General features: G+C 70.8%; 1 protein-coding gene across 1 annotated transcript; it reads left to right on the top strand.

Annotated features, from left to right (window-relative positions):
• Positions 1 to 9,574: 9,574 nt before the first annotated feature.
• HGH1 (HGH1 homolog) lies at positions 9,575 to 13,608 on the top strand. The gene is made up of 6 exons (XM_050892868.1): positions 9,575 to 10,116; positions 10,208 to 10,308; positions 11,087 to 11,185; positions 11,268 to 11,359; positions 12,739 to 12,861; positions 13,069 to 13,608. The coding sequence occupies exons 1-6, from the start codon at positions 9,575 to 9,577 to the stop codon at positions 13,252 to 13,254; spliced, it is 1,143 nt and encodes a 380-aa protein (XP_050748825.1). The 3' UTR covers positions 13,255 to 13,608.
• The last annotated feature ends 1,747 nt before the right edge of the window (positions 13,609 to 15,355 follow it).

Raw genomic sequence — 15,355 nt, 5'->3', positions numbered from 1 at the left:
AAACCCCAGCACGTGAAGCCGCTGACCCAACTGTTGCTTCCCTTGCCTGCTCGGAGAGGTCGGCGTGGAGGAAGAACCGACCTCCTTGACCTGCATTATCCATTTCCCTTCCAGAATTGTACTTACACCCACGGCCTTAACACCGCATGAACCTGTTCTCAAGCAGCAAACGTCATTATTTGGGACTTCCCTGACTCCCCGGCCCTTTGCCGGGAGCCGCGGCGGTGGGATGCAGCCGCTGGCCTTCAGGGCAGGGATGATGCTGGTGCGTCTCCTCTCAGGAGCATCGCCCGGGACCAGAGCACTGAAATGAGCTCAGCGGAGCTGTTTCCCTTCAGAAAGGGCTGCCGTGGGGCTCTTTATTCGCTGCGTCTCGCTTTGTCACCCAGCGAAGAGCGTTGTCCCTTTTGCCTTCGGCTGCCCGTGCAGGAACCCTCCGCCAGCCCCGGAGGTCGGTCATTTATAACCGGGGTTTTTGCCGACTCTCCCCGCAAGCTGCAGGAAGGGGGGTTTGGCTGCGGTGCCTGCAATTTGCGTGGACCATCTGGATGCACAAACTCCATCCAAACCCCCCGGCCGAGCCCGGGCACCTTCTGCTGCTGCTTCTTCCATGCTCCCAGAGAAAAGCGTCGCCGACAGGCAGCCGGGATCCCCTTCGGGTGCGTAACCCGTGCCGGGGAACCCCGTAAACCCGCTCACCCGCCCCGAGAGGACAGGGGTTTTTCTCCCAGCACGGGAGCTGCCCATCCCCGCATAGAAAATCTTTTCCTCCCTGGGGACGGTGCCTGGCTGGGCTCCAGATCTGCTGGGACCCCCGGGCTGTGGATACGGCAGTGGGAGCGTGGGACCCTCGGGACCACCCGCTCCCCGGGGGGACGGGCTCGCCGGGGACAGCCAAAGGCGACCGCCGGGCTGCCTGGCGAAGCACGGATGCCGGGATGCAAGGATCGACAGGCAGCAGAAATGAGGGTGGCTTTGCTCACGCTTTACTCAGCAAAGCAGCACAGCAAGGCAGGGGTTAAAGGGGGATGCCGGGGATAGCGGGGTCCGTGGTTCTGCCGCCGCAGCCTGGAGAGCCGCATCCAGCCGAACCCCCGCAAGGCTGAACCTGTCTGGGGCAGGGGTGGACACTTTGTCCCTCCGTACGGTGTCGCCCATGCCGGTACCCTGATGGCACCTCTGCTCCACCGAAGGGAACAGAGCCCATCCCCAAGGCCGGTGGCGGTGGCTGTCGAAGGCACCGGGGTGCGTGGGGGCGTTTCGGGTGTCACCGCGGCTCCAGCCAGGATCAAGTTGGAAATTGCTGCGGGTCCGGCCAGGATCATGTTGGGAATTGCTGAGGTCCCGGCCAGGATCGAGCTGGGACTTGCTGTGGGCGCAGCCGGGATCAAGTTGGGGATTGCCGCGGGCTGGCATCGAGTTTGGCATCACTGTGGGACCAGCCGGGAACGAGTTAGGAATCGCCATGGACCTGTCTGGGATCAACTGGGACTTGCGGAGGTGCCCCCTGGGATGGAGCCGGGGAGGTATTGGGAGGGGGATGGCGGGCAGCACCATGCCAGCAGCGCCACAGCCCCCAGCTCCTGCCCAGAGGGAGCCCCCCACCAGCAGCACCGCTGGCAGGGGACTGCAGAGCAGCAGCCGGCACGGATCTGGCCCTGCACCAGCAGCGGGACCGGCTGCAGGGATGCCCTCACTCCGGGCTCTGCCGGCTGCTCTCTTGGCAGGCAGCAGGCAGCTCCTGCTTGGTGCAGGCAGGCTGGTCGCACGGCAGGACCCTCTCTGCTGCCACTCCACCGTCGTCCCTGCCGCGGTCGTCCCCACCGCGGTCATTCCTGCCGCGGTCATTCCTGCTGCGGTTGTGCCTGCCGCGGTCATTCCTGCTGCGGTCATTCCTGCTGCGGTCATTCCTGCCGCGGTCATTCCTGCCGCAGTTGTGCCCGCCGCAGTTGTCCCCGCAGAGACGCAGGCAGAGGTGGCCGCAGGCGAAGGGCCGCAGGCAAAGCTCCTGGCAGTGCCCGCACTCTGCCGGCACGTGGCACGGCAGGCCCAGCCGGTGACCGCAGCGGGGCAGGACCTTCTCCACCTGCTTGAGGCAGGGGCCGCACTCCTGCCAGCAGAGCTTGGGGCAGGGGTGGCCGTGCTCGCAGGACGTCCGGGCGCAGGGCAGGCAGCAGCGCACCTGCCGGTGCTCGCGGTCGCCCGGGTGGCAGTGGCGCGGGCAGGGGTGGCCGCACGGCAGCGGCATCCGGCACCAGCGCGTGCAGCCGCCCTCGGGGCTTTGCCTGAAGTCGGAGGCGTCCCGCACCGTCATCGTCACCTCGGGGTGGTTTTGGCAGGTCAGCACCAGCCCGTCCCCCACCAGGCCCTTGCTCTTCAGGGCGGCCAGGATCTCGGCCCAGAGCCGGCCGCCGGCGCTCTGCGCGATGCCCTCCAGGTCGCCGATGCAGTAGAGGCCCTTTCTGGCGCGGGAGAAAGCCACGCAGACGCGGCGCCGGTCCCTGAGGAAGCCGATCCGCCCCTCCAGGTTGCTCCGCACCAACGAGAGCAGGACGATGTCGCTCTCCTCCCCTTGGAAGTCATCCACGGTGCAGACGGCCACCTTGGCCATGTCCCTCCTGGCCAGCAGCTGCCGGACGGTGGCCACCTGGCCGCTGTAGGGCGTCAGGATGGTGAGCTGCCCCTCGGCGTAGCCCTGCTCCAGCAGGTACTTGCAGAGGTGCACCAGGAAGGCGGCCTCCGCGCGGTTGCTGTAGCTGCCGGTGTGGCCGCTGAAGTCCTCAGCCCCCGCGTGCTGGATGAAGAAGACGCTGCTCTTGACGCCCTGCCCGGGGGGGGACGACACACGGGTGTCAGGGGACCGGCCCCTGTCCTCGCGCCCGCCCTGCGGTGGTCTTCCCCCCACCTTGATGCTCTCGTAGCCGCCGACGACTGCGTGGTCCCTCAGCTCCTCGTAGAAGAAGGGGACGAGCAGCTGGGAGATCTCGGGGCGCATGCGGTGCTGCCGGGGACACGGCGGAGGCTCGAGCCGTGGCGGCAGGCTCCCCGGCGTGGGGCGGGCGGCAGTGCCCACCCAGGGGGGGGTCTGGCTCACCTGGCACAGCAGCTGCGCGTGGGGGATCTTGTTGTTGATCATCCGCTCGAAGAGGGAGATGCCGAGGCAGTATTTCTTCTCCAAGGTGTGATCGGCCAGTTTGGGTCTCTGCTGCAAAGGGAGTTCGGCTCGCCGAGGTGTGCCGACGCACACCGGGGCGTGGGGCCAGGAGCGCCGTACCTGCTGGTGGTCCCCGATGAGGATGAGGTGCTTGCAGGAGGTGGTGAGGCAGGTCAGGACGTGCGCCTCCAGGATCTCGGCGGCTTCTTCCACGATCACCGTCTGGGGCCGGACGCTCTGCAGCAGCTTGCGGTACTTGGCAGCTCCTGGAGTCGGGGACGAGCCGGGTGAAGGAGCCGGCACCCCGGCAGGGTCCACCCAGCACCCCGTGGGACGTCCCCCAGTTCCTCTGCCCCGGGCTCCTCACCCACCTCCCACGGGCAGGCACCGGCTCCAGCACCACCAGACCAGCACTGGAGATGGCACCGGCACTGGAGATGGCACCAGCAACACCACCAGCACTGGTACTGGCACTGGCTCCAGCATTGGCACCAACACTGGCACTGGAAGCAGCACCGGCACCAGAAATCGCACCGGCACTAATACTGGCCCCACCACCGGAACTGGCACCACTGCCAGCCCCAGCCCCGGCGCGGTGGCTCTCTCACCCGTGGCCGTCACCCCGATGACGCGGCTCCGCTTGAGGATCTGCAGGTCCTCCTGGAGCAGGTGCTGGGCCAACTGGGCCGTGCTCTGCTCGTACTCCTCCAGCTGCCTTGCTAGCTTCTCCTCCAGCGCCGCGCTGTAGGCACCCAGCCACCGCCTGCCGCCGGCACGGAATAGGGTCACCGCGGGGGGCAGCCCCGGGGCACCGGCACGTGGGGACGGGGACCCCACACAGGTGCCGGAGGTGCCGTATCACCAGCCTCTCCTCCCCGGGGACCCGCCGTGGCGGGGACGGGGCGGTGAGACCTGTAGAGCCGCCACCGGTCACCGAGCTGGAGCTGCCAGGGGCTCCTCAGGCACCCGACCTCCCTGTCAGTCATGGCATCGCTGTCCTGCAGCCGGTGGGCCAGCTGCGTGTCGGGCAGGCTGGGGACGGACGGACGGACGCGGCTGTCAGGGCCCCCACCACTGGCGAGCCCCAGCGCGTCCCTGGGGTCCCGGCCAGCGGGAGGGCGCGGGGCCGTACCCCTCCTCCTCCTCCTCGGGGATGATGTAGGCGAACTTCTCCCGGGCTCGTCTCCTCTCGGCATCCATCAGGTCGAACCCCTCCTCCTCGTCCAGGTACCGCTCATCCCAGCGCGGCTCCCAGCTCTCCTCCGCCCCGGGGCCCCCCTGGCCCCCCCGGCCCCTTGCTCCGTGCCTGGGGGCAGAGCCGCGGTGGCTGGCGGTGGCCCCGTGGGACGTGCGGGACCGTGCCCGTGGCACCCCACTGGGCACCGCTGGGAGCGGGACAGCCCGCGTCCCTGGGGGCTTGGGGACCGGGACAGTTCTCCTCCTCCCCTGTCCCCAGGGCAGCCCCACGTCTGCCCCCCACCTCTGCCTGGGGTCCCCCCCGGGGCTCCCACTCCTGCTGGGTCGCTCCTGCTGACCCCGCCGTGCCCGATGCAAGTCGGGGTAGGGGGTCCCCAAATTCCCACCCCCTCCCCATGACCCTGGCCGGGGCCGAAAGCGGCAGCGAGGGTCACCTGCCACGTGGTCCTGGCCTCGCCGCAGGCTCCCGTCCTCCGGCGGCACCGGGGGCTGCACCTGCAGCCACTGCAGCATGTCCAGATGCGCGGCACCCTGGGGGGGACGGAGAGGGGGGCTGAGCTCGGCCCCAGCCCCCCGGCCCCCCGGCAGGGCTGCGGCGGCCGCCCACACCCCCACCTTGACGGGCAGGTCGTCCTTCACGATCTCTGCCTCCAGCTCGCTGGTGGTGAGGACGCCGCGGCGGAGCAGCCCCAGTACCTCCATGCAGAAGGCGATGCTCCTCTGCTGCTCCTGCAAGGCGCTCTGCATCTGGGGGGGGAGCTGAGAACCGGTGGAGTGAGGCGAGAGCCCCCGCGGCCAGCGAGCTGCCGGGTGGGCGCCGGGAAGAGGGGCCCGGCCCCGTACCTCCATGTGCTGCCGCCGGCTGCTGTCCCTCCACAGCCCGCAGAGAGCTTTTCGCTGGAGCAGCGGCAGGGAGCAGCGCATCACCTTCTCGCTTCGGCATTTTCCCCCGATGCGCGCCACTTTGGAGGGCTGGAACTGGAGGACGCCTGCGGGAGGAGAGGGGCAGGCTGGCAGCCAACCGCACGGCCATGCCCACCCTGCCCACCGACCCCACGGCCATGCCCACCCTGCCCACCGACCCCACGGCCATGCCCACCCTGCCCACCAACGCCACCCTGCCCACCGACCCCACGGCCATGCCGCCGGCGGGACGGGCACGCTGCTGGCTCAGCCCACGCCGGGCACGAGGGGTCTGCGGGAAGGGGACAGGGGCCGGGGCCAGGACCAGCACCTTCCATGAACTGGTCGAGAGCGTCGTTGGTGTAGCACACTACCAGGAGGGGCGGCAGCGGCGGCTCCCCCCACACCTCCCTGCCCTGGTTTTGCAGCAGCAGCTCCACGATCTTGAGTCCGATGAAGGTTTTGCCTGGGGAGGAAAGCGCCGGCGCGCGCTGGGGGCAGGGAAAGCCCCGCTCTGCCCCCACGGACCCCCAGCGGGGACGGGGGACGGGGGGGGCAGCCCTGGGGTGCTGGCGCCGGCACCTACCTGTGCTGGGGGGGCCCTGGATGAGCACGAACTCCCTGCTCAGCGCCAGCCGGATGGCTGCGAGCTGAGACTCATCCAAGTGGGGGAAAGTCTGTGGGGACCAGATCTCCGGGTCCTCCAGGCTCACGGCGGAGAGGTCCACCGCCGGCTCCTCTTTCTGAAACCGAGAACGGGGATGGGGTGCCCGCGGCGTCGCACCCCAGCCGGGCTCTGCCAGCTGCAGCCACGGTCGAGGGCAGCCGGCATCTCCCCAGGGGGGGTCCTGCAAGCCCTGCGCTGCCAGCGGGGTCCCCGCCGTGACCCACCTCCGCGCCGGCCGGCGGCAGCAGCGGCGTGAGACTGAAGAGCCTGTCGGCGCCGAGGTGCGCGGGGCGGCGGATGGAGGGCTTGCAGCGCACCAGGTAGCGGCCGAAGGGCACGGCGGCGGGGCTCAGCTCCTGCAGCCCCTCCAGCACGTGCCGGTACGCCTCGAAGAAAGCCGGGGACTCCACCATGGTAAAAGTGGTTCTCCCCAGGTGGGCGAGGAGCTGCCGGTGGCCGTAGTTCTGGATGCGCAGCCAGACGCGGTCCCGGTGGGCCACCCTCTGCTTCGGCACCCCGGCCACCACCCCGAAGAGCATGAGGCTGCAGTCCTCGGAGAGGAGGCAGGTGAGGGAGCCGCTCCTCAGGCACTCGTCGGCAGCCGGGCCGGCGCGGGGCGGGAAACGGGCCAGGTAGATGGGGCCGGCCAGCGTGGTGGCCACGGCGTGGAGCTGTACCCCCCGGTAGAGGCTAAGCGCCGCTTCGTTGCCGTCGGCGCCACCGAGGGAGAACGCCGCCGCGATGCCGTCCCGCAGCGGCTTGAGGAAATCCTCCCGCAGCAGTCGGAAGTGCAGGTCCAGGTAGGCTGCGGCGCTCTCGTGTGCCCCGTGCCGCGGGTTGGGGCGCAGCCGGCCCTCCGCCTCCCGAAGAGCTCCTCGGCGCGGGGATCACCGGCACCTTGCGGTAGTCGTCCTGCCAGGCGCCGGCGGGGCGGTGGGGGAAAGCCGCATCCACCCAGCGCCTGGCCTCGTGTAGGCGCTGCTGGATGAGCCAGGAGAACTGGAAGCCGCGGCCCTGGAGCCGCTGCACGGTGCAGAAGAGGAGGTCGACGGGGTAGCAGAGCAGCGTCTGCACGCGGCTGGGGCAGGCGGTCAGCAGGCGGTGGAGAACGGCCACCGTGTCCCCCACCACCTCCTGGGAGACCTGTCCTTCCCGGCACTGGAAGGTGTCCAGCTCCGTGATGAACCTCAGCAGGTCCCCCAGGATGAAATCCCGGGTCAGCAGCAGGCCTAGGAGGGGGGTGGGGGGCTGCTGCGGCCGCCCCTGCTCCAGGGTGGCCCCGAGGGCCCGCAGCAGCGTGTACACCCGGGCCAGGCTGAGGTCCCGGCGGGCCAGCAGCTGGCCCAGCTCCAGCACGTGGTCCCGCAGGAAGGGCAGGAGCTGCCGGGGGCTGCTGTCGCAGAGCCGCTCCAAGCTGCCCAGGAGGTCGGGGGGCTCCCCGCTGCGCCCCGGCTCGGGGACCGGCGAGTCATCGTACGGGGCATCCCAGTCCCCCTCGGGGCTCGCCGACCGCCACCGCTTCGGGCTGCAGGGCTCGGCACGGGTGGGGAGAGGCCCCGGCGGAACGGGGTGATGCGGCAGAGCGTCGGCCACGCAGGGAGAGGGACGCGTGGTCCCGGGGCTGCGGCCGATGGGAGGGTGCAGGGAGTGGGGTTGGGGTGGGGTGGGGGCTGTGGGGATGGCGGCTGCCCCCCCTTCCCAGCCGGCCCCAGTCCCGCTCACCTGCCCCGGGGCGTCCCTCGGGACCACGCGTGGGGCACGACCACCCCACGGCGGGGTCCTGGGCTGCCACCGGCACCGGGGATGGCCTGGACGGGGCCAGGATGGGCACTGGGGGAGGCTCCAGGAAAGGTGCTGGGGATGCTCCGGCACGGCTCCAGGGATGCTCCGGGGATGCTCTGGGGGTGTTCTGGGACGGCTCCGGGGATGCTCTGGGGATGCTCCGGGACGGCTCCAGGGATGCTCCGGGAGTGCTCTGGGACAGCTCCAGGGATGCTCTAGGGATGCTCCGGAGGTGCTCCAGGGTGGCTCTGGGGATGCTCCGGGGATGCTCCGGGACAGCTCTGGGGATGCTCTGAGACGGCTCCGGGGATGCTCTGGGGATGCTCTGGGGATGCTCCGGGGATGCTCCGGGGATGCTCCGGGACGGCTCCGGGGGTGCTCCGGGGGTGCTCTGGGACACCTCCGGGGATGCTCTGGGATGCTCCGGGGATGCTCTGGGACGGCTCTGGGGATGCTCTGGGGATGCTCTGGGACAGCTCCGGGGATGCTCTGGGGATGCTCTGGGGATGCGCTGGGGATGCGCTGGGGATGCTCCAGGACAGCTCTGGGGATGCTCTGGGGATGCGCTGGGGATGCTCCGGGACAGCTCTGGGGATGCTCCGGGACAGCTCCGGGGATGCGCTGGGGATGCTCCGGGGATGCGCTGGGGATGCTCTGGGGATGCTCTGGGGATGCTCCGGGGGTGCTCCGGGGGTGCTCCGGGGATGCTCCGGGACGGCTCTGGGGATGCTCCGGGGATGCTCCGGGGATGCTCCGGGGATGCTCTGGAACGCTTCCGGGGATGCTCCGGGATGGCTCTGGGGATGCTCTGGGGATGCTCTGGGGATGCTCTGGGACGGCTCCGGGGATGCTCTGGGGATGCTCTGGGGATGCGCTGGGGATGCTCTGGGGATGCTCCGGGGATGCTCTGGGGATGCTCCGGAACGGCTCCGGGGGTGCTCTGGGGATGCTCCGGGACAGCTCTGGGGATGCTCCGGGGATGCTCTGGGACGGCTCCGGGGATGCTCCTGGAGGGCTCCGGGGGTGCTCCGGGAGGGCTCCGGGTGAGCAGCCGAGGGCGGCTCCCACACTTCTCAGCAGAGGCTTCTCGAGTGGAGAAATAGAAACTGATCTCGGAAGCGCCGCCCCCGGGACCACCCCGAGACCGCACCTGAACCGCACCGGTATCGGCACCGGCACCGGCACCGCCCCGGGACCGCCCCGAGACCGCCCCGGGGTCAGCGCCGGGACCCCGCTCCTCCCGGGGGGCTTGGCCACCCCGAGCTCTGCTGGAGGGTCACCGTGTGCAGGGGACAGGCGACCCGGGAGGGTCCGGGAGCGCATCGGGCGGCTCGCCGGCGGAGGGGCGGGGGGAGCCGGGGGCTGCTCCGACCCCCGTCCCGCCGAGGAAGGGCCGGCTGGGGACGGGAGGGTCGCAGCGGCGGCGAGATGGTGGGGCTGACCGCGGTCAGGCGTGGGCTTCCCGGGGTGCGTCCAGTGAAGGGCCACGGGGAAACGGCAGCACCACGCCGTGACCCCCACGGGCACCCGAGTCCCTCCCCACCACCCTCCCACGGGGCACCCGAGTCCTTCCCCACCGCCCTCCCACGGGGCACCCGAGTCCCTCCCCACTCGCACTAGGACCCCACGGCGCCGCAGTGCCAGGGGGCGGAGCCCAGCCGGGGGCGCGGCGCGGGGGCGTGGCCGCCTGGCGCGCCGGGCGGACCTCCATTCCCAGAAGCCCTTTCTCCGCCGGGCCCTCCCCCTTTTGCCGGCTGCTCTGTAGCAGATTGGCGCAGCCGCGGCGCGGCCCCGCCCGCGCGGCGTTCATTGGCTCCCGGGCCTGCCCATCGCCGCGAGGGGAACCTCGCGGTTGCCAGGCGACGCCCGCCATGGCGGCAGCGGAGGAGGAGGACGAGGCGGCGGCGGCGGCGGCGATGGCGGAGCTGGCGGGGCTGCTGGCCCCGGCGGCGGGCGAGGCGGCGCGGGCGGGCGCGGCGGAGGCGGCGCTGGCGCTGTCGGGGGCCGCGGCGGGGCGGCGGTTGCTGGCGGGGCGGCCGGCGGCCCTGGAGGCCCTGCTGGAGCTGGCGACGGCGCCGGAGCCGTGCCCGCCGGCGGCGGCGGCGGCCCGCGACGCCCTGGGCTGCCTGGTGAACGTCTCGGCCGAACCGGCGGCCCGCGGGCCGCTGCTGGCCGCGTTGCCCGCGCTGCTGGGGCTGCTGCCGGGCGGGCCGGCCTGCGGGGTGCTGGCCAACCTCTGCCGGGAGCGCGGCGCGGCGCGGAGGGTGCTACGGGGCCTGCGGGAGCGCGGCCCCGGGCTGGAGCCGCTCCTCCAGGCTCTCGGCGAGCCCCGGCCGCCGCCTCAGCTCGGTCCTTTGCTCTGCAACCTCAGCCAGCTGCCCGAGGGCCGCCGCGGGCTCCTCGATCGCTCCCGGTACGGCTCCGGGGCGGGGAGGGCGGCCTCCGGGGGGACAGTGCCCGGACCGGGGCGTCCCCGGCCCGGTGTGACCGTCCCTCTCCCGCAGGTGCTCGGTGCAGCGGCTGCTGCCCTTCACGCAGTACAAGGACTCCGCTGTCCATCGCCGGGGCGTCGTGGGGGCACTCAGGAACTGCTGCTTCGAGTACGGTGAGAGCCGCCGGCCGAGCCAGCCGCTGCCCCGGCCTGCGGGACGGCTGCCGGGCCCTGCCGCCCTCGCCGTGGGCCGCGAGCGGGCTGTGCCGGCGCTGCTGGGAGCTGGAGGGTGCTGGGTCTGCCTTGGGATGGAGTTCGCTTTCTTCATAGCAGCCCGCGCGGCGCTGCGTTTTAGAGCGGTGACCAAAGCGGTGCCGGTAAGACGGCCGGGTTTAGCCGGCGCGGGCGACGCCGGCTGGGTTTAGCCGGCGCTGAGCAGCGCTCAGGCAGCGCGGAGGCCTTCTCCATTTCTCAGCAGCGAGTGGGCTGGGGGTGGGCAGGAGATTTGGGGGGGGGACGGACGGACAGAGCCGGGACAGGTGACCCCCACGGAGCAGAGGGGTGTCCCACACCTTACAGCCTCACGGTCAGCCCTGCGGCGGGGAGGAGGCCGAAGCAGCCGTTGCGCGGGGACGGGCTGGGCATCCCTCTGTGCCCAGGGATCAGTGCCTTTGCATCGCGTGGGGCTTTTTTTGGTGGGTGTGTGGGGTTTGTTTTGGTTTTTTTTCTCCCTTCGCTTATTGAACTGCCTTTATCTTGACCCACGAGTTTTTCTCGCTTTTGCCCTTCCGATTCTCTCCCCGGTTCCGCCGGTGTGAGGGGGGGGAGCGGGTGCGTGGCTGGGGCGAGGCGGGGGGGCTGAGCTGCTGGCTGGGGTCAGCCCACCGCAGGGAGCCGGGCTGGGCTTTCTGCCCTGGCTGCGGCGGCTCCTCTGACCCCAGGCTGTCCCCAGAGGACCACGAGTGGCTGCTGAGTGAGGAGGTCGACATTCTGCCCTTCCTCCTCCTGCCTCTGGCAGGCCCCGAGGAGTTTCCTGAGGATGAGATGGAAAGTAAGCGGGTGTCAAGAGTTGGGCGGTGGGCATCTGGGGGCTGCCGGCCCCGTGCCTCCCCCTGAGGCTGCCTCTCCCCTAGGGCTGCCCGCGGACCTGCAGTACCTGCCCCAGGACAAGCAGCGAGAGGAAGAACCTGACATCCGGAAGATGCTGCTGGAAGCCATCATGCTGGTGGGTCCCTCCGGTGCATAATCACGGCGGGGCTGAGGGCGAGGGTCCAGGCCGGGGAGGGGGCTCCTGGGAGTAGAAAGGTGTTCAGGGCCGCCCCAGAAGGTGCTGTCTGCCGGGAGATCCTCACGGAGAAGCGATGAGTCTGGGCTGGACGAGCAGGCAGCGAGGTGGATTGAAAACCGGACGGGCCCGGAGGGTGGTGAGCCAACGGCACAAAGCCTAGTTGGTGGCCAGTGACCGGCGGTGTGCCCCAGGGGCCGATACGGCGTCCAGCCCTGTTCAACGTCTTCATTAATCATCTGGATAACGGGGCAGGGCATACCCTCGGCGCGTTTGTGGATGATGCCGAGCTGGGAGGAGTGGCTGGTACGCCAGAGGGTCGTGCTGCTGTCCGGAGGGACCTCGCCAGGCTGGAGAAATGGGCCGACGAGGACTTTGTGGAGTTCAACAAGGAGAAGGAACAACCCCAGGCAGCGGGACGTGGAGGGGGAACGACGGGCTGGAGAGCAGCTCTGCAGACGAGGCCCTGGGGGTCCCGGTGGGCACCACGTTGACCGTGAGGCCAATGGTGTCCTGGGCTGCGTGAGGAAGTGTCACAGCAGGCTGAGGGACCTCTGCTCAGCGCTGGTGGGGCCACACCTGGGGTGCTGGGCCCAGTGCTGGGCCCCCAGTACAAGAGAGACGCGGACACAGTGGAGACAGTCCAGCGAAGGGCTGCCAAGATGGTGAAGGGACTGGAGCATCTCTGCTATGAGGAGAGGCCGAGGGAGCTGGGTCTGCTCAGCCTGGAGAAGAGAAGGCTCAGGGGGATCTCATCCATGTCTATAAATACCTGCAGGGAGGGAGTAAAGAGGAGCCAGGCTCTTCCCAGTGGTGCCCAGTGCCAGGACCAGAGGCCACGGGCACAGACTGGAACACGGGAGGTGCTGTCAGAACATCAGGAAACGCTTTTCACTGGGAGGGTGCCCGAGCCCCGGCACAGGTTGCCCAGGGCGGTGGTGGAGTCTCCCTCCTTGGAAGATCCTCGCAACCCATCTGGAGGCGGTCCTGGGCCACCGGCTCTGGGTGGCCCTGCTTGAGGACCTGGTTGCCCCTTCCTGCCCCAACCAGCCTGTGATTCTGTGGGCGAGAAGGGCCAACGAGCCGACGTCCCCCCTCTCCCTGCTCTCCAGCCCTGTGCGTGCGTTGGAGGGGCTGTCCCACCCCTCCTGGGGTTGGAGCGGCTCTGTGGCAGCCCCCCCGTGCCGTGGGGCATTTCATGCGGCCCCCCCGGCAGGGCAGCGGCAGCCCAGCAGAGAGGTCCCTTGCCGGGTGCTGTCACCGCTCTCCTGGCCTCGCCGGACTCCCTGCTGACGCTGCTGCTTTGTCTCCTTTCACAGCTCACAGCCACCAAGGCCGGCCGGCACGTCGTGAGGGAGAAGGGGACGTACCTGATCCTGCGGGAGCTGCACCGCTGGGAGCGGGAGCCCGACGTGCTGGCTGCCTGCGAGAAGCTCATTCAGGTGGGGAAGGAGGGTCCCTGGGAGGGGGGAGGCAGCCGGGTCTCGGGGTGCGGAGCTGCCCTGGAACAGCTCCCAGGGTTCTGTCCTGCCTCTCCCTCGCTCTCTGCTCCCAGCTGGGTCGTGGGACCCCTTGCAGAGAGCCGTGGGGGGGGGGGTCCCACCGGCCTGTCGCCCCTCCCTGAGCCTTCCTCCTCCTCCTGGGAAAAGGTGCTGATCGGGGACGAGCCCGGCCCGGGGATGGAGAACCTGCTGGAAGTGGATGTCCCCGAGGAGGTGGAGCAGCAGCTGCAGCGCCTGGATCGGGAGGAGGAGGAGCGGTGGCGGCGGCGGGAGCAGGAGGAGCGGCAAGAGGCGAGGGACTCGACGCCTTGCCCCGAGGAGCCGTCACGGTGAGGGGCTGCCGTGCTCGGCCTCTCCCACGCGGCTGGGTCACCCACAGACTGCAGCTCCCCGAGGGGATGCCGCCGGGATGATCTGCCCGTCGGGGTGGCAGCTTGGCCCCGTTCCTCGAAGCGAATTTGGGGTGCTGCCAGGGCAGGGTTCCCCCCCCCCTCGCCTCACGCAGCTCGGCCCTTCCCTTTTGTGGGACGAGGCTGAAATGTGGCGGGGGAGATTGGGGAAGGGGCTGCTGCTCCCCGCTCGACGCCGTGGGGCTGCCCCACTGCTGGCCCCCGGGGCCTCTCCCCAGGGCTGGGCTGCCGCAACGTGCCTTGCAAAATAAAACGGTTTCCAGCCCAAACCTGCTGTGGCCCCGAGGAGAGGGGTGGACGGGGCGGGGGGCCGGGTGGCGGTGGGCTCAGGCCCTGCTGTGGGAGCTGGCCCTGTTTTGGGGGCCACATTTCGGGGTTCCCCCTGTGCCTGTGCCAGCCACACAGGTCAGGGCACCCCGGGGAGCTGGGGGAGGCGATCCCCACCCTGCGTCGGTGCGGCTGGGGGGTCCCAGGGAGGTGATGCCCCCCTCCTGTGGTTCCTGTCCCCAGCACGGGTGCACGGCACCCCGAGTCCTTGTGTGGGGTTCCCCGGGATGCCCCACGCGTGGAGGGGGGTGATGTCCTGTCACGGGAACGACGGCCGTGGGCTCCGGCAGAGGAGGGACGGAGCGGGGAGAGGGTGGGATGGATGGGGGTCCCCGTCCACAGGGCACCCATGGGGTGGGGAGTCCCCACTGTGGGACGTGCCTGGGTGGGGGTCTCCGTCTTCAGGGTACCCTGGGTGGGAGTCAGGGATGTGCCTGGGTGGGTGGGGTCCCCGTGGGGGTCGTGGATGGGGCTGGGGGGGGGGGGGGGGTGTTCTCCATCTGTGGGATGCACCCCGGGTAGGGGGTCCCCATCTGTGGGACACACCTGACTGTGCCAGCTCCGTGTTTGGGGACACCCCAAAGCCCCACGGACCCCTTCGCCACGCGGTACCCCCTCCCCGGCGTGGCGTGGGCCGGGTGCGTGGGTGGAAGACGACCCACACCCGGCTTTCCCGGATCGGCTCCCGTAGAGGGAGGGGAGCCCCCACGGCCTTGCGGGGGGGGGGGGGGGGGGGAGGACGACAGGGACAGGCACCCGTGCCTCTGTCCGACCGCCCCTGTTCGTGGGGCAGCCCCACGGACACGCTGCCCCACGGGGGGGGGGATGCGCATGCGCGCGGGTCGCCGCCGCACCTGCGGGGCGGGGCTTTTTAGGAGGGGGCGTGGCCCGCGGCAGTGGGGATGGGGGGCGTGGCTAAGGGGCGTGACGGGCGCACCCGGAAGCGGCTGCCGGGGCTGGGCGGGGGGGAGCCCGAGCAGGTCCCGGTCCGACGGCGGCCGCGGTGAGTGCGGCTGGGGGGAGCGGGCCCGGGCGGCGGGGGGGGGGGGGGGGGGGGAGAGGCCGGGTAGAGGGGGACCCGGTGCTGTGAAGGACACGGTGCTGTGGAGGACACGGTGCCGCCCGTTCCCCAGCCGGCGGGGAGCTGCTTTGCCCTCCCCGAGGGGCTCTGGGGCCTAGGGGCTCAGCTCCGCCGGACCCCTCGCCTGGCACCGGGGAGCGGCAGGTGCCCCCCCCGCTTCCCACCCTCGGGGAGCTGCTTGTGCCCCCCCCCCCTTCCCTTTCCACTCCTGGGGGAAATAACCCCGGTGGGGGCCCCCCATGGGGACCCGCCGCTGAGGGCTAAAGCTCCGGTACCCCATTGCCGGAGCCCCCGCTGTTGGGAAGCCGGGAGGGTCGTAGCCCCCCACACCCCGGGGCGGTGGGATTCCCTCCCCGGCTGCCTTTCTTCCTGAGGGAAACCAGGGCAGCGTCCACCTCCGTGACGCGGTCCCCCCGGCTCCGTAGGGGAAGGCAGACGTGGTTGTAAAAGGCCGCGGTGCCGTGGCCAGGCCGGCGGTAGCGAGGCGGCACGGCCGGGGAACGAGCCCTTGGGGACCGGCTTGGCCAGCTGCCTGGCCTGGCCGGGGTGGAGAAGGCTCTGTAGGCAGTGCTGGGCTTGGGGCCGCGGGGAAAGTCTCGAACGTCGGCCCTCAAAT

This window comes from Gymnogyps californianus, chromosome 2, assembly GCF_018139145.2.
Source record: "Gymnogyps californianus isolate 813 chromosome 2, ASM1813914v2, whole genome shotgun sequence".
In the NCBI taxonomy this organism is placed as follows: domain Eukaryota; kingdom Metazoa; phylum Chordata; class Aves; order Accipitriformes; family Cathartidae; genus Gymnogyps; species Gymnogyps californianus.
Note: the sequence above shows the minus strand (reverse complement) of the source record. Positions and strands in the feature narration are given on the sequence as shown.

Coding starts and splice junctions, on each gene's coding strand:
- HGH1 (XM_050892868.1), top strand. CDS start 9,575: ATGGCGGCAGCGGAGGAGGAGGACGAGGCGGCGGCGGCGGCGGCGATG. Junction 10,117..10,207: donor GGGCTCCTCGATCGCTCCCG/GTACGGCTCCGG, acceptor CCTCTCCCGCAG/GTGCTCGGTGCAGCGGCTGC. Junction 12,862..13,068: donor CCTGCGAGAAGCTCATTCAG/GTGGGGAAGGAG, acceptor TCCTGGGAAAAG/GTGCTGATCGGGGACGAGCC.